At 44.2% G+C, this 17,485-nt stretch overlaps 1 protein-coding gene across 1 annotated transcript; it reads right to left on the bottom strand.

Annotated features, from left to right (window-relative positions):
• Positions 1 to 253: 253 nt before the first annotated feature.
• LOC117368573 (olfactory receptor 13C8-like) lies at positions 254 to 16,865 on the bottom strand. Its single transcript, XM_033962304.1, has 4 exons — positions 16,826 to 16,865; positions 16,418 to 16,503; positions 2,826 to 3,680; positions 254 to 268 (listed from the first exon to the last, which is right to left on the bottom strand). The coding sequence occupies exons 1-4, from the start codon at positions 16,863 to 16,865 to the stop codon at positions 254 to 256; spliced, it is 996 nt and encodes a 331-aa protein (XP_033818195.1).
• Positions 16,866 to 17,485: the final 620 nt, after the last annotated feature.

Here is a 17,485-nt window from a genome sequence, read left to right as displayed (position 1 = left end):
GCCCACATTAGGGAGAGAAACAATTCACATACCATGGAAAATTAAGAAGATTTAAGAAATTAACAGGAATCAAATTAGGATCATTTGGAACTCTGCATTATTACTCCCTTCCCTTCAATTGGGAGGGTTCATAAAACATAGGTATTCTGATCCAAGTAAATCACACATTTACAAGGATGACACAATTGAAATTTTGCCCCCAGGGTTTTAAAATTTTCTTTCAGTTCTAGGAATCTTTTCCTTCTTGTTTGTGTCATTCTTGAGACATCTGAAAATATAGAAAGACTTATTTCAACCTAAAAAATAGGCAAAGAAGCGCTTCCTTATCTTGTAAAAATATAAATGTCACTAGAAGTATTTTTCAGACCACTACTTCTTCTGAAGTCTCCAAAATTATTGATAGATCCATAGGACTTAGCAAATCGGCATTAGATTGAACAACTTCTGAAGAGGAATGTTTTTTTTAACAGAAATGGGTATAAAATATATTTTATGTAGAGCAGGAAGCTCATCTTCAGGGTATTTAAAGACTTTTTTCAAATATTTATAAAACGGCTCTTTTGGGGACATTGTAAATTCTTAAATTCAACAGTTTAGTATAATTCTCCATATTTTCCTCAAAAGCACCAATTTGTCCTGAATAATTGAAATAAAAGAAGACTGAACTCCTTGAACAGATTGTTCTAGGGATTTAACTCCTCTTCAAATTTTTGTATTTTCAAAGTTTGATTTTGCACAAGTGGTGAGATTCCCAAACATACCTTATGTAGGGAATCTAATGCAGTCCAAATTGATTCCAGTGTAATTCCAGCAGGTCTCTCGAGGAGTTGAAGAGTTGGCAGTTCCCCTCGCTCTGCTGAAATTTCTATAGCCTCTTTCGCTGTAGGTAACCCGGCTGTAGAATCCTGGAGAGCCAGCAAGCCCGATACCTCCGTAGACAGCATTACCGCTGTATGTGTTGCAGCCAGCATTCCCCTCACTCAGATGCGAAGGAGGCCCTGGTCCCACGGGGCTGAGCGAGATTTCACTCCATAAGGCCGATGCTTCCTGTGTGTCTAGCTCTGCAGGCACACTCCGAGGCGAAGACGAGAAGCTGCTGATCGCTACCGCCACTCTACCTCTTCTTTTAGGCATAATGTTAAGCTCCACAGAGCTATTAAGAAAATTTTAATATCGAGTAGGAGCTGCAGTCACCGCATCCTACTACCAAGACGCCATCTTGTTTCTCTCTCGGCTCTTAACATTTTTCCAGACCTTTCATGCCTTCAGTAAAATACAAAATGTCTAAACTAGAAAAATAGCTATTTACAGCATCTATAATAGAAGAATTTGAAGAAAATTTCTTCCCAGATAGCCATTTTTTCAGGTTCAGAAACAGAAGCCAGAAGGGGAATTAATTTGAACCAAGTGCAATTTCTCCATTGTGATTGTTGATGTGTGAGCCATGTTGAGCACACAACTAAAACGTTTTAAGTCACAATGAAACTAGGCAGTAGAAAGGACTTAGTGGTTTAACATAGTGTGTAAAAGGTTTCTAGCAAAGGGAAGTAGATGGCCTTGGGCGCCGGCACTGGTGCCTCTCCTCTTCACCCTACTGCGTACCTTTTGAAATGTTTGCCAGCACAACAGGAGCTGCAGGTGAACATTTTGCGAAGTTCATGGGAGCAGCGATGGTGGGCGCCAACCTCCCTTGCTTACGCCACTGATTAAGACTGATATTTCTGTGGTGCAAGCATGTTAGGGAAGTAATATATCCTGTTTGGGAAGAACATTGATATACCGAGCACCTTTCACGCTTAATATTAAAATGTTTTCTTCAGTGTTCATATCAAGTGGTCCCTACTTATAGAAGCAGTATTAACACTTACAACAGATCTATAAAAGCACATGTACCCCTGTAAATTACTGTATTCTGGGAACTACCTTGCCCATGAAATGAAGAGAAAAGGAGCTGACAAATGCTATTAGTGATGTCGTTTACCACCAGAAAGAGAAATCATTACTTTGTGTTGAGAGGTAGAACCTGGGCTACTTATCAGGTACAGACGTCGATGCAACCGTTGCTGACCATCTTTTTCTCCAGTGATATTCATAGTAGGGCGATCTTCTTGTCACAAGGTTCTCTTGCAGGTCCCTAAGATATATCTCTGTATTGCCATCTTCAGGGCTCGCTTAACCTCCTTGTTTCTTAAGCTGTATATTATAGGGTTGAGCACTGGAATCACAATACAATAGAACATAAGAACATAAGCGTTGCCTCTGCCGGGTCAGACCAGGGGTCCATCGTGCCCGGCAGTCCGCTCCCGCGGCGGCCCCCCAGGTCCATGACCTGAAAGTGTTCCCTACCTAACTTAAAATACCCATACCCTGTTCACTCAATGTCCTGTAAGGTAAATCTCTATTTGTACCCTGTTATCCCTTTCGCTTCCAGGAAGTCATCCAGTCCCTTTTTGAACCCCAGAATTGTATTCTGTCCTATCACCTCTCCGGGAAGCGCGTTCCAGGTGTCCACCACCCTCTGAGTGAAGAAGAACTTCCTTGCATTCGTTATGAATCTGTCTCCTCTCAGTTTTTCTGAATGACCTCTTGTTTTAGTTGTCCCTGCTAGTCTAAAGAATCTGTCCCTCTCCACCTCTATGCCTTTCATGATTTTATAAGTTTCTATCATGTCCCCTCTCAGTCTCCGCTTCTCCAGGGTAAAGAGCCCCAGCCTGTCTAACCGTTCGGCATATGAAAGGTTCTCCATACCCTTTATCATCCTCGTTGCCCTCCTCTGGACCCTCTCGAGTATTGCCATGTCCTTTTTGAGGTATGGTAGAAATCACGCTGTCTGCCTCATGTGTTGAACTAGATGTTGGCCTCAGATACATGAACACTAGAGCTCCATAGTAAAGAATGACGACCGTTATATGAGAGGCACAGGTGGAGAAAGTCTTGCGTTTGGCCTCCTTTGAAGGAATCCTCAGGATGGCAATAGTGATGTAGATGTACGAAACGAGGATGAGCAGCAAGCAGCAAACCCCAAAGAAAGAAGCAGAAGCAGAGGTCAGTATTTTATTCAGATAGGCATCAGTGCAGGAGAGCTTGAGCAGAGGTTGGATCTCGCAGTACAAGCGATCCACACTGTTGGGTCCACAGAAAGGTAACAAGGTCATGGGGAAAGTCTGCACTATGCAGTTCAGAAAGCCAATGATCCAACAGCCAGCTGCCAAGCTCAGGCAAACCCACTTGCCCATAATAAGTGTGTAGCGCAAGGGGATGCATATTGCAACATAGCGGTCGTAAGCCATGACGGTTAGGATGTTGCATTCTGTGGTTGCACCCATAGTGAAAAGATAAGCTTGAGCAAAACATGCAGATGGCGAAATAGCGTTTGTCTTCCGCAGGAGATTTGCAAGTATGTTTGGGACAGTGACCGTCGTGTAGCACATTTCCAGGACAGAAAGATTGCCGAGAAAGAAGTACATTGGGGTTTTGAGGCGTGAGTCTACTGCAATTGCAGTTATGATAAGAATATTACCTAACAAGGTCATCAGATAAATGATCAGAAATAGTGCAAACAATTCAGTCTGCAGCTCTGGATACTTGGAGAGACCCAAAAGTAAGAATTCTGTGACCCTGCTGTCATTCAACATTGTTTTGTATTCACTCTTTTCAGGGGCCAATAATGGTACTGGAAACTGGAAAGAAAAAGAAAAGGAATATTAGAATAAAGAACTAAGAAAATGTTCTTAAATCACTGCAAATAGGAAAAAAAAAAAAGGTCAAAGTGGAATATTTGTAGAAGGATGATGCACAAAAATATTTGCCATTCATATTTTTCTTTACCTAGATGTTGGGGCTTTTTTAAATTAAGAATTTACACCCCCCACCACTTCTTTTACTACTTAAGTATTATTTAAGTAGAGCTTTTTTAAGGGAGAATGAGAATGTCGAGATCATTAGCACTTTTTTTGAATTTCTGCAAATGTTTATGTAGTCACACATTGAAACTATTTTTAAGTGATATCTGATTATTTAAAATGTATATATATTCAATACACAGTGGTGGGTTTGGCTGTTGGGTCCTAGGCTGGTTGTCGGGTTGTCGGTCCTAGGCTGAATTACACAATTCTGAGTGTATGTGAATTCAAGGTAAAAATTTCTTTTAGCCCAATGGACTATTCATTGGAGACCATTTGTTGGTTTTGATAGGGAACCCTGTCTTCAGAAATACACATCCAATAATCCACCCAGCACTACACACATCAATATAATCAAACACCAATTGTACCAAAAAATTGGAGAAAATACCTCATTGTCTAATAGGGGTACCTTCAAAGTTCAACACCCACATAGACAAATCTGCATAAATATAAATATCGTTATCACACTTATCTGAAAAAGTTCTCTTTGTAGTGCTGGGCTGTAGAAGCAGGAAAAACCCGCAAAGTGGAGTATAAGCTAAGTGCAAAGCAGTCACTCAATCTCCACCACTTGCACACTGTTCACCACGATTTTGTATAGGGAACCAATCGGTGGAAGCCTTCTACAATGCCCATTCAGTCCAAGGAATCTAGAAAGCTACCAATTGATTGGCACCACAAAAGGCCTGCATGCAAATGGGGATGATCGTTGACATGCCCCCCCCCCCCACCGCACAGATCGCTAGAGAGCGATCCCGACGCATGCGCAGACCATCTGTAGATGGTCTGCGCATGCGTCTAAGACCTGCAACTTTAAAAAAAAACCCTTTTAAACAGCTCAGCGAGCCTGTGGTTTTAACCCGTTTTAAACCCGCGGGTTAAAACTACGGGCTCGCAGTGTAGGGAAAGGCAGGAGATCAGGGCTGAGACGGAGCAGAGAGCAGATCAGGGGAGGCAGGAGATTAGGGCTGAGACGGGGCAGAGAGCAGATCAGGGGAGGCAGGAGATCAGGGCTGAGACGGGGCAGAGAGCAGATCAGGGGAGTCAGGAGATCAGGGCTGAGATGGAGCAGAGAGCAGATCAGGGGAGGCAAGAGATCAGGGCTGAGACGGGGCAGAGAGCAGATCAGGAGAGGCAGGAGATCAGGACTGAGACAGGGCAGAGAGCAGATCAGGGGAGGCAGGAGATCAGGGCTGAGACGGGGCAAAGAGAGATCAGGGGAGGCAGGAGATCAGGGCTGAGACAGGGCAGAGAGCAGATCAGGGGAGGCAGGAGATCAGGGCTGAGATGGGGCAGAGAGCAGATCAGGGGAGGCAAGAGATCAGGGCTGAGACGGGGCAGAGAGCAGATCAGGAGAGGCAGGAGATCAGGACTGAGACAGGGCAGAGAGCAGATCAGGGGAGGCAGGAGATCAGGGCTGAGACGGGGCAAAGAGAGATCAGGGGAGGCAGGAGATCAGGGCTGAGACAGGGCAGAGAGCAGATCAGGGGAGGCAGGAGATCAGGGCTGAGACGGGGCAGAGAGCAGATCAGGGGAGTCAGGAGATCAGGGCTGAGATGGGGCAGAGAGCAGATCAGGGGAGGCAAGAGATCAGGGCTGAGACGGGGCAGAGAGCAGATCAGGGGAGTCAGGAGATCAGGGCTGAGATGGAGCAGAGAGCAGATCAGGGGAGGCAAGAGATCAGGGCTGAGACGGGGCAGAGAGCAGATCAGGGGAGGCAGGAGATCAGGGCTGAGATGGGGCAGAGAGAGATCAGGGGAAGCAGGAGATCAGGGCTGAGACGGGGCAGAGAGCAGATCAGGGGAGGCAGGAGATCAGGGCTGAGACGGGGCAGAGAGCAGATCAGGGGAGGCAGGAGATCAGGGCTGAGACGGGGCAGAGAGAGATCAGGGGAGGCAGGAGATCAGGGCTGAGACGGGGCAGAGAGCAGATCAGGGGAGGCAGGAGATCAGGGCTGAGACGGAGCAGAGAGCAGACCAGGGGAGGCAAGAGATCAGGGCTGAGACGGGGCAGAGAGTAGATCAGGGCAAGGACCTCAGCGATTTGTTCTCAGCAGTCGCTTACTTTGGATCAGCCAGCACAGTCGGTGTTGCTTTTTTGCATTTGAATGCCGTTCCCCCCTCATTTGCATGCGCGGATCGGAGGATGATCGGGACAGAGGTTAGTGAATCGGGTCGGAGGGAAATCGGGTCGCAAAAGGTTGCTTTGTGAATCTAGCTCTTAGTCCACTGCCAAACGGGCATGCTTGTTAAATTAACTGCTACGGAGGACTGGGGCATTGCTGTTTCAAACCTAAACTGGGGACTAAGGCCCTCTTTAGCTAAGGTGCGCTAATTGATTAGCGTGCATATTAGTCTATGGACGTGCTGGCATTTGGTGCGCACTAATTCTATTAGAGCATGCTAATTGGTTAACGCACCTCAGTGAAAGAGAGGGTAAATGTCCCTTGGAAGTTCAGACTGAAAGAGATCTACCATTTCGTAAAAAGTTAAAGGCATTTACTATATTTCAACTGGCTTATAACAGCTGCGTATTAATGGTGATTTGAAATTCGTTCATTGTGTTTTATTTATGATTTTTGTTTGACTAAACTAAACTAAACCTTAGGTTTATATACTGCATCATCTCTACATTCGCAAAGCTCGACACGGTTAACAGGAGTTAGGGTAGAAAGGAACTCCAGAGGAGGGAAGGATGAAGAGGAAATTTAAAGGACTAGAATAATCAGAGAGGGAGGCAGAGTTACATTTTTGAGAATAACCAGGTTTTCAGATGTTTACGGAAGAGATGGAGGGAGCTCAGATTCCTAAGAGGGGAGGTAAGGTTGTTCCAGAGCTCAGGGATTCTAAAAGGGAGGGAGGAACCTAGTTTTCCTACAAGGGAGATGCCTTTTAGAGAGGGAAAGGAGAGTTTCAGTTTTTGGGTGGATCTGGTGGAATTGGGGTTAGAGGAATTCCAAGAAAGAGGAATAACGGGGTGGGGGGGGGGGGAGAATGCTGTGTTAATTTGTATGAAATCATGTTAATTTATTCTGGATGTTATTTTTGTATTCTGCAAAGAGAGAACAAGTGGGGGGTGGGATAGAACACGTCAATCTTGGGACAAACAATCTTTTAGTTCTATAAAGTCAAAATAAGCACAGAAGCACATGAATAAAAACACATGTATCAAAGTCCTATGGACGTGATATCCTTATATTGAAAGGAACCAGCTGATGACCCGACACGGTCCATGTTTTGGCCTCCAAGAATAAAAATCGTACGCAAACTTACAAACAAATCACACAATTGTGTGTATTTGTAAGTTTGCGTACGATTTTATTCTTCATGTAGATCACATTAGATTTATTTCATTTTGTTGTATGATTTCACTTGCCATGTAGATTAGTTCAGTTTATTTTGTTGCATGCTGTTCTCCAAAGTAAGTTAGTGCCCAAGAAAAGGATCTGGGTTCCATTGTAGACAATACGACGAAACCTTCCACACAAGAACATAACATAAGAACATAAGCAGTGCCTCCGCCGGGTCAGACCATAGGTCCATCCTGCCCAGCAGTCCGCTCCCGCTGCGGCCCAAACAGGTCACGACCTGTCCAAATCACCAGAAGGGGCCCCCATGCCACCTTGGTTTCCTATTGCGTCCTATCTTCCCATCAAAGTCCTAGCCCTCCGGTCTTGCACATGCACGACCTGGTCGGGTTTCTATACTTATTTTCTGGTTAGCTTTCTCAGTATCCCACGATCCCTTTATCCCTCAGGAATCCGTCCAGTCTCTGTTTGAATCCTTGTACCGTACTCTGCCCAATCACGTCCTCCGGTAGCGCATTCCAAGTGTCCACGACCCTTTGGGTGAAAAAAAACTTCCTTGCATTCGTTTTGAACCTATCTCCCTTCAGTTTCTCCGAATGCCCCCTCGTACCTGTTGTCCCCTTCAGCCTGAAGAATCTGTCCCTATCCACCCTCTCTATGCCCCTCATGATCTTGAAGGTCTCTATCATATCACCCCTGAGCCTCCTTTTTTCCAGAGAGAAGAGCCCCAGCCTATCCAACCTCTCGGCATATGGGCAGTGTTCCAGCCCTCTTACCAGTTTCGTTGCTCTCCTTTGGACTCTCTCGAGTACCGCCATGTCCTTCTTGAGGTACGGCGACCAATATTGAACGCAATATTCCAGATGCGGACGCACCATCGCTCGATACAGTGGCAAGATGACTTCCCTCGTCCTGGTTGTTATGCCCCTTTTTATGATGCCCAGCATTCTGTTGGCTTTTTTTGAGGCCGCTGCGCACTGTGCAGATGGCTTCAGTGATGCATCCACCAGCACTCCCAAGTCTCTCTCAAGACTGCTTTCTCCCAACAATGCCCCCCCCAATTTGTAGTTGAACAACGGGTTTTTTTTTCCCTATATGCATGACCTCGCACTTTGCCTCCTTTTCCAGATCATTGATAAATATGTTGAAGAGTAACGGCCCCAGCACCGATCCCTGCGGCACACCGCTCGTGACTCCCCGCCAGTCAGAATATTGGCCCTTCACTCCGACCCTCTGCAGTCTACCCGACAACCAGTGCTCTATCCATCGGTGCACATCCCCTCCCACCCCGTGGTTCCACAGCTTCCTAAGCAGCCTTTCATGTGGCACCTTGTCGAAAGCCTTTTGAAAATCGAGGTAAATGATGTCGATGGGTTCCCCATTGTCCACCCGACTGCTTATTCCCTCAAAGAAGTACAGAAGGTTCGTTAAGCATGACCTTCCCTTACAGAATCCGTGCTGGCTTGTTCTCAGTAGGCCATTTCTCTCAATGTGCTCGCAAATGCCGTCCTTTATCATAGCTTCCACCATCTTCCCTATAATTGAAGTCAGGCTCACCGGCCTGTAGTTCCCGGGGTCACCCCTCGATCCCTTTTTGAAGATAGGTGTGACATTCGCCAATTTCCAGTCCTCCGGTACCTCTCCAGTTTTCAAGGATAGGTTACAAACATGCTGGATTGTGCCCGCTATTTCTTGTCTTAGCTCCTTCAGAACCCTCGGGTGGATCCCGTCCGGACCCGGTGATTTGCCGCATTTTAACCTGTCTATCTGTTTGAGGACATCCTCCTTACTTACCTCTATATGCTCCAATTTCTCAGCCTGTTCCCCACTCATGAGCTCCTCTGAGTCCGGTATATTAGATGTGTCTTCTCTCGTGAAAACCGACGAGAAGAACGTGTTCAGCCTCTCAGCTACCTCTTTATCCTCTTTAATCACTCCCCTCCTATCCCCATCGTCCAACGGCCCCACCTCCTCTCTCGCTGGTCGTTTCCCCTTTACGTAACTGAAGAATGCCTTGAAGTTTTTCGCCTCCCTGGCCAGCCCCTCTTCGTATTTCCCTTTTGCTTTTCTAACCTCTCGGTGGCATTCTTTTTGGCATTTCCTGTGCGCCTGGTGATTCTCCTCCGTTGGATCCTTTTTCCATCTCCGGAAGGATACTTTTTTGTCGTTTATTGCCCTCTTTACTTCTGCTGAGATCCAAATCGGGTCCTTTGACCGCTTGTTCTTGCAGCCTTTCCTGAAACTGGGGACGTACTTTTTTTGTGCTTCCTGCAGGGTGTCCCTGAATAGGGTCCAGGCGCTTTCCACAGTCTCCATCCTAAAGATGTTTCTGAGCTTCCTCCCCACCATTTCCCTCATAGCAACATAGTTCCCCTTCTTGAAGTTGAGCGCAGTTGTTGCGGTCCTCCTTACTATGGGTGTCCCCCTTTCTAAAGTGAATCTGATCGCATTGTGGTCACTGTTGCCTAGTGGTCCTCCCACTTCTACCCCTCTTGCAGGCCCTCCTAATCCGTTCAGGATGAGGTCAAGAGTAGCACTCCCCCGCGTCGGTTCCCTGATCAGTTGCTCCATAAAGCAGTCCCTCACAGCTTCTACAAATCCTGTTTCCCTAGTGCAGTTGGAGTGACCCGTACTCCAGTCTATCCCCGGGTAGTTGAAGTCCCCCATCACTGTTACACTTCCAGTCCTGCACTCCTGTCTCAGTTCAGCTTCCAAGTCGTGTCCGACTCCTTCCGGCGCACCAGGTGGGCGATAATACAGCCCCAGTTTTATGTCTGCACCCTTGTTTCCCGGCAATTTGACCCATAGCGATTCCAGCCCTTCTGCCTTTGTTGCCATATCCATCCTGACCGAGTAGATAGAGTCTTTTATATATAGTGCTATGCCTCCCCCCTTCTTGTGGGTCCTGTCTCTCCTGTAGAGCTTGTACCCCGGTAGCGCCACATCCCATTGATTCTGCTCTGTCCACCATGTTTCTGTAATTCCAATTATATCTAGGTCTTCCCCCTTGGCCACGACCTCTAGTTCACCCATCTTGGCCATGAGGCTTCTTGCATTTGCGTATAAGCACCGCAGGTCCCGTTGTTTTTTTTTCTCCACCTCTGCATTCACCTGGGCCGCCTCTCCTGTTCCCTGTACTTCTGCTTTGCCCTCAGCCTTTACCCTCGTAGGTTTCAGCTTCCCCACATTTCTGCCACCCCACTTCCCCGCTTTTCCTCTAGGTTTTCTTGCCCCCTCCACAATGTGCAGTGGCGGCCAAAAAAAGCAGGGATGGTTAACAAGACTAAGAATGTCATATTGCCTCTGTATCGCTCCATGGTGCGACCTCATCGGGAGTATTGCGTTCAATTCTGGTCTCCTTATCTCAAGAAAGATATCGTGGCGCTAGAAAAGGTTCAAAGAAGAGCAACCAAGATGGTAAAGGGGATGGAACTCCTCTCGTATGAGGAAAGACTAAAACGGTTAGGGTTCTTCAGCTTGGAAAAGAGACGGCTGGGGGGGGATATGATTGAAGTCTACAAAATCCTGAGTGGAGTAGAACAGGTACAAGTGGATCGATTTCTCACTCCGTCAAAAATAACATAGACTAGGGGACACTCGAAGTTACAGGGAAATATTTTTAAAACCAGTAGGAGGAAATTTTTTTCACTCGGAGAATAGTTAAGCTCTGGAACACGTTGCCAGAGGATGTGGTAAGAGCGGATAGTGTAGCTGGTTTTAAGAAAGGTTTGGACAAGCTCCTGGAGGAAAAGTCCATAGTCTGTTATTGAGAAAGACAGGAGGAAGCCACTGCTTGCCCTGGATCGGTAGCATGGAATACTACTGCTCCTTGGGTTTTGGCCAGGTACTAGTGACCTGGATTGGCCACTGTGAGAATGGGCTACTGGGCTTGATGGACCATTGGTCTGACCCAGTATGGCTAGTCTTATGTTCTTATACAGTCTTATTTATTATCCTTGAGATTTATACAATTATATTTATTGGACTGTTCCTCGCTTCATGTTCACTATGTTTACGATGTCCATTGAATTCCCATGCTTTGTTGACATTTTTAATTTGTTTTACCTTTTTGATATTGTTGTTTCATTATACTTTCATGCCATTTGATATTATACTTTTAATGATATCATTCGTATACTTTCAATTTATTTTGATTTGAATTATGGAGTTTTTATTCACGTTAAGTGTATTCTAAACTAAACTAAAACTTAGCTTTATATACCAGGTCATCAACCAGAGGAAGCTCGACTCGGTTAACAATAATTATGAAAAATATGCTAAAATTGCAAGGAGATTAATTTTCAAAACGTTTAGCAAATAGAAAAGTTTTTAAAGATTTTGCGGAAGATTTGGAAAGGACTAGCACATCTCAAAGTTAAAGGGAGTTCATTCCATAATGGAGAAAATTTAAAAGCCAAAGAAAGGCTAAAGTTTTTGACTCCTTTAATTTCTTTCCTTGAAGGAAGAGAAAGTTTAAATTGTTGAATGCCTCTTGCATAGGAAAATCTGTAAACGTTCCATAGCAGAGGAACAAAAATACCATATAAAATTTTGAAAGTAATGCATATACATTTAAAATGAATCCTGAGATGAACCGGGAGCCAATGAAGGCTCAAAAGCAAAGGAGTCACATGGTCGAATTAGCTTTTTCCACAACTCAACTTCGCAGCGGTATTCTTTTCAGTCCAATAGATACACCCCTGAGGTAGGCCTCCACCTGAGGGCCAAAACAAGGCCCGTGTCAGGTCATCGGCTAGATCCTTTTTCTTTCCAGCTTATGATTTATCTTTAATCTTATCTATTGTTTTGCCTTTTGTCTTTGTTTTGTTCTATTTCTATCATTTAAATTTCTCCAGAATTCTACTGTTCAACGGCTCCCCCTTCTGCTTCTATTCCTTTCTCTCCTCTCTTCTACCTTCCAAAGTATTTAGATCAATGCTGTCTTGTTAAAATGTTTATTTTATTTTTATTTTTCCTCTAACTCTACTTTTCACTTCTCTATTACCCTCCAGGTACTTTAGTTAGATTGTGAGCCTTCGGGACAGTAAGGGAATTTTTCAAGTACCTTTCTTATTTCTAATCTTAATGTATATTTTCTGTAAACCGCTTAGAACCTAACGGATGTAGCGGTATATAAGAAATAAATTACAAATTACAATTACAAATCCTTTCAATATAAGGATATCACATCCATAGGACTTTCATACATGTGCTTTTATTCATGTGCTTCTGAATTTATTTTGAATTTCTAGAAATAAAAGATTATTTGCCCCAAGGTTGACGTGTTCTATCCCACTCCCCACTTGTTCTCGCTTTGTTGGATTTTACGTGGGGCTTCTGCTCCCTTTACTTTGTTCTATTTTTGTATTCTGCCCAGAATTGAGATAATGGTTAGATTAAAAATGTCTTACATAAACCTCTCGCTCTTACTAGTGATGCCTACTGAGAAAGGCGTACAGTCGGCAACGTGAGGAAAACTGAATCCTGGTACGTCATGGGCTCCTTTTATGAAGCTGTTTTAGGGCATTAACGCGTGGAATGGCGCATGCTACATTGCCGCGGGCGCTAGACGCTAACGCCAGCATTGAGCTGGCGTTAGTTCTAGCCAGGTTGCGTGCGCTAAAAATGCTAGCACGCCTTAGTAAAAGGAGCCCTGTGAGTAGACTGCTAAAGGCTGTTCTTTGATGAGACATTGAGCGATAAGCTTGCTCTCTTTCTATTCACAATTGTTGAAATGCTTGCAGGAAGTGATTTTTGCCCGCCACTATCCCCACTAGTACCTCCTAGTTAAATTCATGTCCTCAAAGCTTTCTCATTGCTATAGACTGAGTGTAAAAGAATTGCCGTACCTTGTTCAGTATCTTTGAGCTGGAGATTTCGTTCATTGTGGTGCGTAAGCCGTGGAAATTGAATGAGAACTGATGGACAGGATCTCGTGACTGTGTCTATAATATACTTGAGATGCAGTTTACTCAAATCAGTAACTTCCAATGCACTAAAAATTTAGTGACACTAATTGTAATTGCTTTGTTGATTGCTCTGGGCATCATTAAACGGGTTTGAGACTTGCAATTAGCTGATATCATCGGGAAGTAGCAAAGGGCCTTGTTAGACAGTAGAACTGGGACTGAGGAATGAAATACAGATATAGGGTCTCCAGTGAATAGCCAGTGAAAAGTTGATGTTTTGGATATTGAAAGTTAGATTTGTATATTTTAGATGTATAGTTTGCCTTTTTGGAAGCCAAATTCTAGGTGCGTTATCTTCAAGTACATGAGTCATTTTCCTGTCCAAATGTGCTCACCACTGAAATTGTGTTTGAGGCAATGACAGGCTGCTTCCTCAAAGTCATGAAAAGTGTTTGTGGGAAAGCAGGATTTGAACCCCAGCTTCTTTGGAAATAAACAATATCACTGGAAGCAAATTCCTAGTAAGTACAAAGGAAACTCTAATATCTTTCTACAGTACATTAGTCCACAGTCTTTGGAGAATCAATCTTTCAAAATCCTATATGGTATCCTCCCTCCCTTTATCCCTCTTTCTTGGAATTCCTCAAACCCTAATACCACCAGATCCTTCTACAAATTAAAACTATCCTTCCCCTCGCTAAAAGGCATTTCCCACACATAGTAACATAGTAGATGACGGCAGATAAAGACCCGAATGGTCCATCCAGTCTGCCCAACCTGATTCAATTAAAATTTTTTTTTTCTTCTTAGCTATTTCTGGGCGAGAATCCAAAGCTTTACCCGGTACTGTGCTTGGGTTCCAACTGCCGAAATCTCTGTTAAGACTTACTCCAGCCCATCTACACCCACCCAGCCATTGAAGCCCTCCCCAGCCCATCCTCCACCAAACGGCCATACACAGACACAGACCGTACAAGTCTGCCCAGTAACTGGCCTAGTTCAATCTTTAATATTATTTTCTGATTCTAAATCTTCTGTGTTCATCCCACGCTTCTTTGAACTCAGTCACAGTTTTACTCTCCACCACCTCTCTCGGGAGCGCATACCAGGCATCCACCACCCTCTCCTTAAAGTAGAATTTATAGGAAAGCTAGGGACCTCCCTCCACTTCAAAATCACTGAGCTCTGGAACAACCTTACCTCCCTTCTTCGGAACTTGAGCTCTCTCCAAGTTTTCCGCAAACATCTGAAAACCTGGCTTTTCTCAAAAAATGTAAGTCTCCCTCCAACTTAGGAATCAAGGAAACTCTTCTATCTTGGCATCCCAAGTCCTCTAAATTTTCTTCCCACTTCTACCTCTAACCCTCTGCTGTGGTTCCTTCCTATTTCTCCTACTGTAAACCGCGTCGAGCTCTACGAACGTGGAGATGATGCGGTATACAAACCTAAGGATTAGATTAGATTAGATTAGAAGGAGTTACAAAAAGTCGGATATTATTTACTTCATCAAAATAAAAAAAAAAGGAAAAAGAAAGAAAGACTGCCTGACATGGACCCCCAAATTCCTAAATATGAGCATTATACTTGGCTACTGGTAGGGGTGCTCGATATCACCACTCCATGATCCACAATAAACTTAGGCTCCTTTTATCAAGGTGTGGTAGGGGTATAATGCACGGAGTACCACACGTTAAACCACCTGCCACGCTAGCTGCTAACGCCTGCATTGACGAGGCATTAGTTTTTTGGCTTGCCCCGTAGCACACCTTGATAAAAGGAGCCTTTAGTTAACTGTGTAGAATCAAAGAAGATATACATTTCTTTTTCTTGATGCTTTCGAGACCTAAATGTCCTTTTCAGGGCTACATTGTTTTATTCTACCTTTTGACACCCCTCCTTTTGTTTTTCCCCTATATGTTGTTTCTTTGTACTTGAGAATTGTAGCTCTACCCTGTTTCCCTTTTTTGTTTCTGTTTGTTTTTAGGTTCAAACAATTTCTATTGATGCAAACAACAAAACACAATAGCAAGGCACCCCGAAAGGCGCTCAATACAAAACAAATATGCATCAGATAACTAGTATAACGTACAAGGACAAAACAAGAGGAATAGCAACCAACCCCCCCCCCCCTCACACACCACTGAAAGCGTGCATGGGAAGGAGAGCGGAAAGGCACCCCGAGGCCCTGGACTCTGATGAGCCCCGAGGATGCCACACCACTCCCCCCCAACTGAATCCCCCGTACCCTGTCCATAGCAAAATCCCAGAACCTACCCATACCCCTCAATCCCACCCCAAACCCCCCACCCACCCAAAGGTACTCCCCACCAATACTCGCCAGTACTCTCCCAGCCCAACTATCCGGGCACCCATCTCAATACCGCACTACGGCCCTTTGGATGCAAATCTTGCAAATATGGCTGTTTTTTAATAACTATTATTATTTTAAATGATGTATTATCTCAAATATGTTTTTAAGACAGTGTACACCGCCTAGAAGACCGATTGGGTAGTATATGAAATTTTAAATAAACTTGAAACTAATTCCTGCTAAAATCTAGATTTATTCTAGTCTCAGAGAAAGATGTGGCTTGGAGAGACCTCTGGGATTCACCTACTGCACTCCCTTGCCTCAATGCAGGATCCCTATATGTAAAATCTCACAGATAGATGCTTCTCAAAGCTGCTCTTAAAAAAACAACAAAAAAAACCTCACAACAACCTCCTGTCATAGTAGTTGGTGGTTGCGTATCGCTGAACTGGGCTTCCCCAGACTCCTTGATTTCTGTATTTCTTGTCTTGGCACTGAATACACTGGGCAACTCTTTAAAAAAATTATCAAACTTCAGAAAAGCAGTAAACATTTTTATTTTCACATGAACTGGACTGCAATTATAGACTCTGACTTCTAAATTGTTAGCTGAATGCGTCTAAAATGCTGTTACCAGGAAAATTAAGATAATTCTTTGTGAGAGTATCTGTCTGTGCTATGCTGTTATTTAATTTTACTATTTATGCTGATCTGTAACCCATTCTGGGCTCTTTTGGGAGGATGGGCTAAGCAACCAAATAAATATATAAATAGAACAAAATGCATATAAAGAAATTTTGCGCTGAATTTCAAATCTTAGATTTATAGGTGCTATTCTGGATAGCGCCACGTGAGGGCGCCAATTACATTAGAAAGAACTATATTTAATAGCTCAGCACTGTCCTCCTGTGGTCATTCCTCAGAATACAGGTATAATCGCTTAATCATTGGTATAAATTTACAGCAACCGTTTACTGCACCCTACCTTCATCTGTTCCTCCTCAGACTGGCCAGCTAGCTTGAGGTCTTCTAACTTAAACATTCTGGAATTTATTTTTACCTCTCGCTTATCTATTAAAACATACAAAGGGCAGTAGAAGGATGACAAATATTCAGGATTTTAACTCCTTGCTTCTAAGATCTTAGAGACATGCATTTTGGATGCAAAGTACCACAACTGCCAAATTGCCCAGATCCAGAAGGGAGATCATAGGTCAGTTCTGGGTTTCTGACAGCCTTATCCTTGATGTCTTTGATTTTCAGCACAAAGTTCAGTGGGTAAATCCAGGGGCTACGAATCCCATAGTGCTTTAGGATGGAAGTTCAGAACCAAGACTGGCCAAAAAGGCTCCAGCCTGGAACTGGGAAATTTGGTAGGCCTGGGTTCGCTTACCAGCCTTTAGGGAAGACTCCACAGCTTCTGCACAGCACATGCTGTTTCAGTAGCCATCCTGAGGGCTGGTCTAGCGAGTCTCAAATGATTTGCTGCTCCATCCTAGGTCGACCAAACTGATTCAGTCCTGAATTTTATCCCATTGCATGCAGAGACTTGTTCTAATTGTCCACTGCTTTTTCTTGAGACAATCAACTTGGCATTCAGTGGGGATAAAAGGTGGACTGGATTCATTCGTTAACTAATCCAGAGAGGGATGGAGACTTCGAATATTCCTGTGTGACCCGGCACCGTATGGGAATTTAACTCTGACGGATCCTAGCATGGGGAAGGGAAAGCATTAGGATCCTTCAGAGTTAAATTATCATACAGCTCTGTCAGAGCCAGAGACTAAATGGGACTAAATTTAAATGGGACCCGAAAAGTGGCGCAGAACGCGGATTTTTAAGGACCTGTGCGTTTAGATACGGGACCAAATCGCGGTTCATAGACAATTGCGCGTAAATATCAACATACCCTATATAAACTGGTTCATAGACAATTGCGCGCAAGACAAGAACTGAAAATGTAAATATCAACATACCCTATATAAACTTGATAATCAATTGCGCTGAGTTTTATGATCATACCCCCTCCCTTTTCTTGCGCGTGAAGCGTAAA

Source organism: Geotrypetes seraphini, chromosome 10 (assembly GCF_902459505.1).
Source record: "Geotrypetes seraphini chromosome 10, aGeoSer1.1, whole genome shotgun sequence".
Classification (NCBI taxonomy): Eukaryota; Metazoa; Chordata; class Amphibia; order Gymnophiona; family Dermophiidae; genus Geotrypetes; species Geotrypetes seraphini.
Note: the sequence above shows the minus strand (reverse complement) of the source record. Positions and strands in the feature narration are given on the sequence as shown.

What these genes read in the sequence shown, in the direction of transcription:
- LOC117368573 (XM_033962304.1), bottom strand. Translation starts at nt 16,865, where the DNA reads ATGTGCTGTGCAGAAGCTGTGGAGTCTTCCCTAAAGGCTG. An exon ending in GGAGTCTTCCCTAAAGGCTG is followed by an intron (nt 16,504 to 16,825) that starts GTAAGCGAACCC and finishes ATGTTTTAATAG; the next exon opens with ATAAGCGAGAGGTAAAAATA. An exon ending in CTGAGGAGGAACAGATGAAG is followed by an intron (nt 3,681 to 16,417) that starts GTAGGGTGCAGT and finishes TTTTCTTTCCAG; the next exon opens with TTTCCAGTACCATTATTGGC.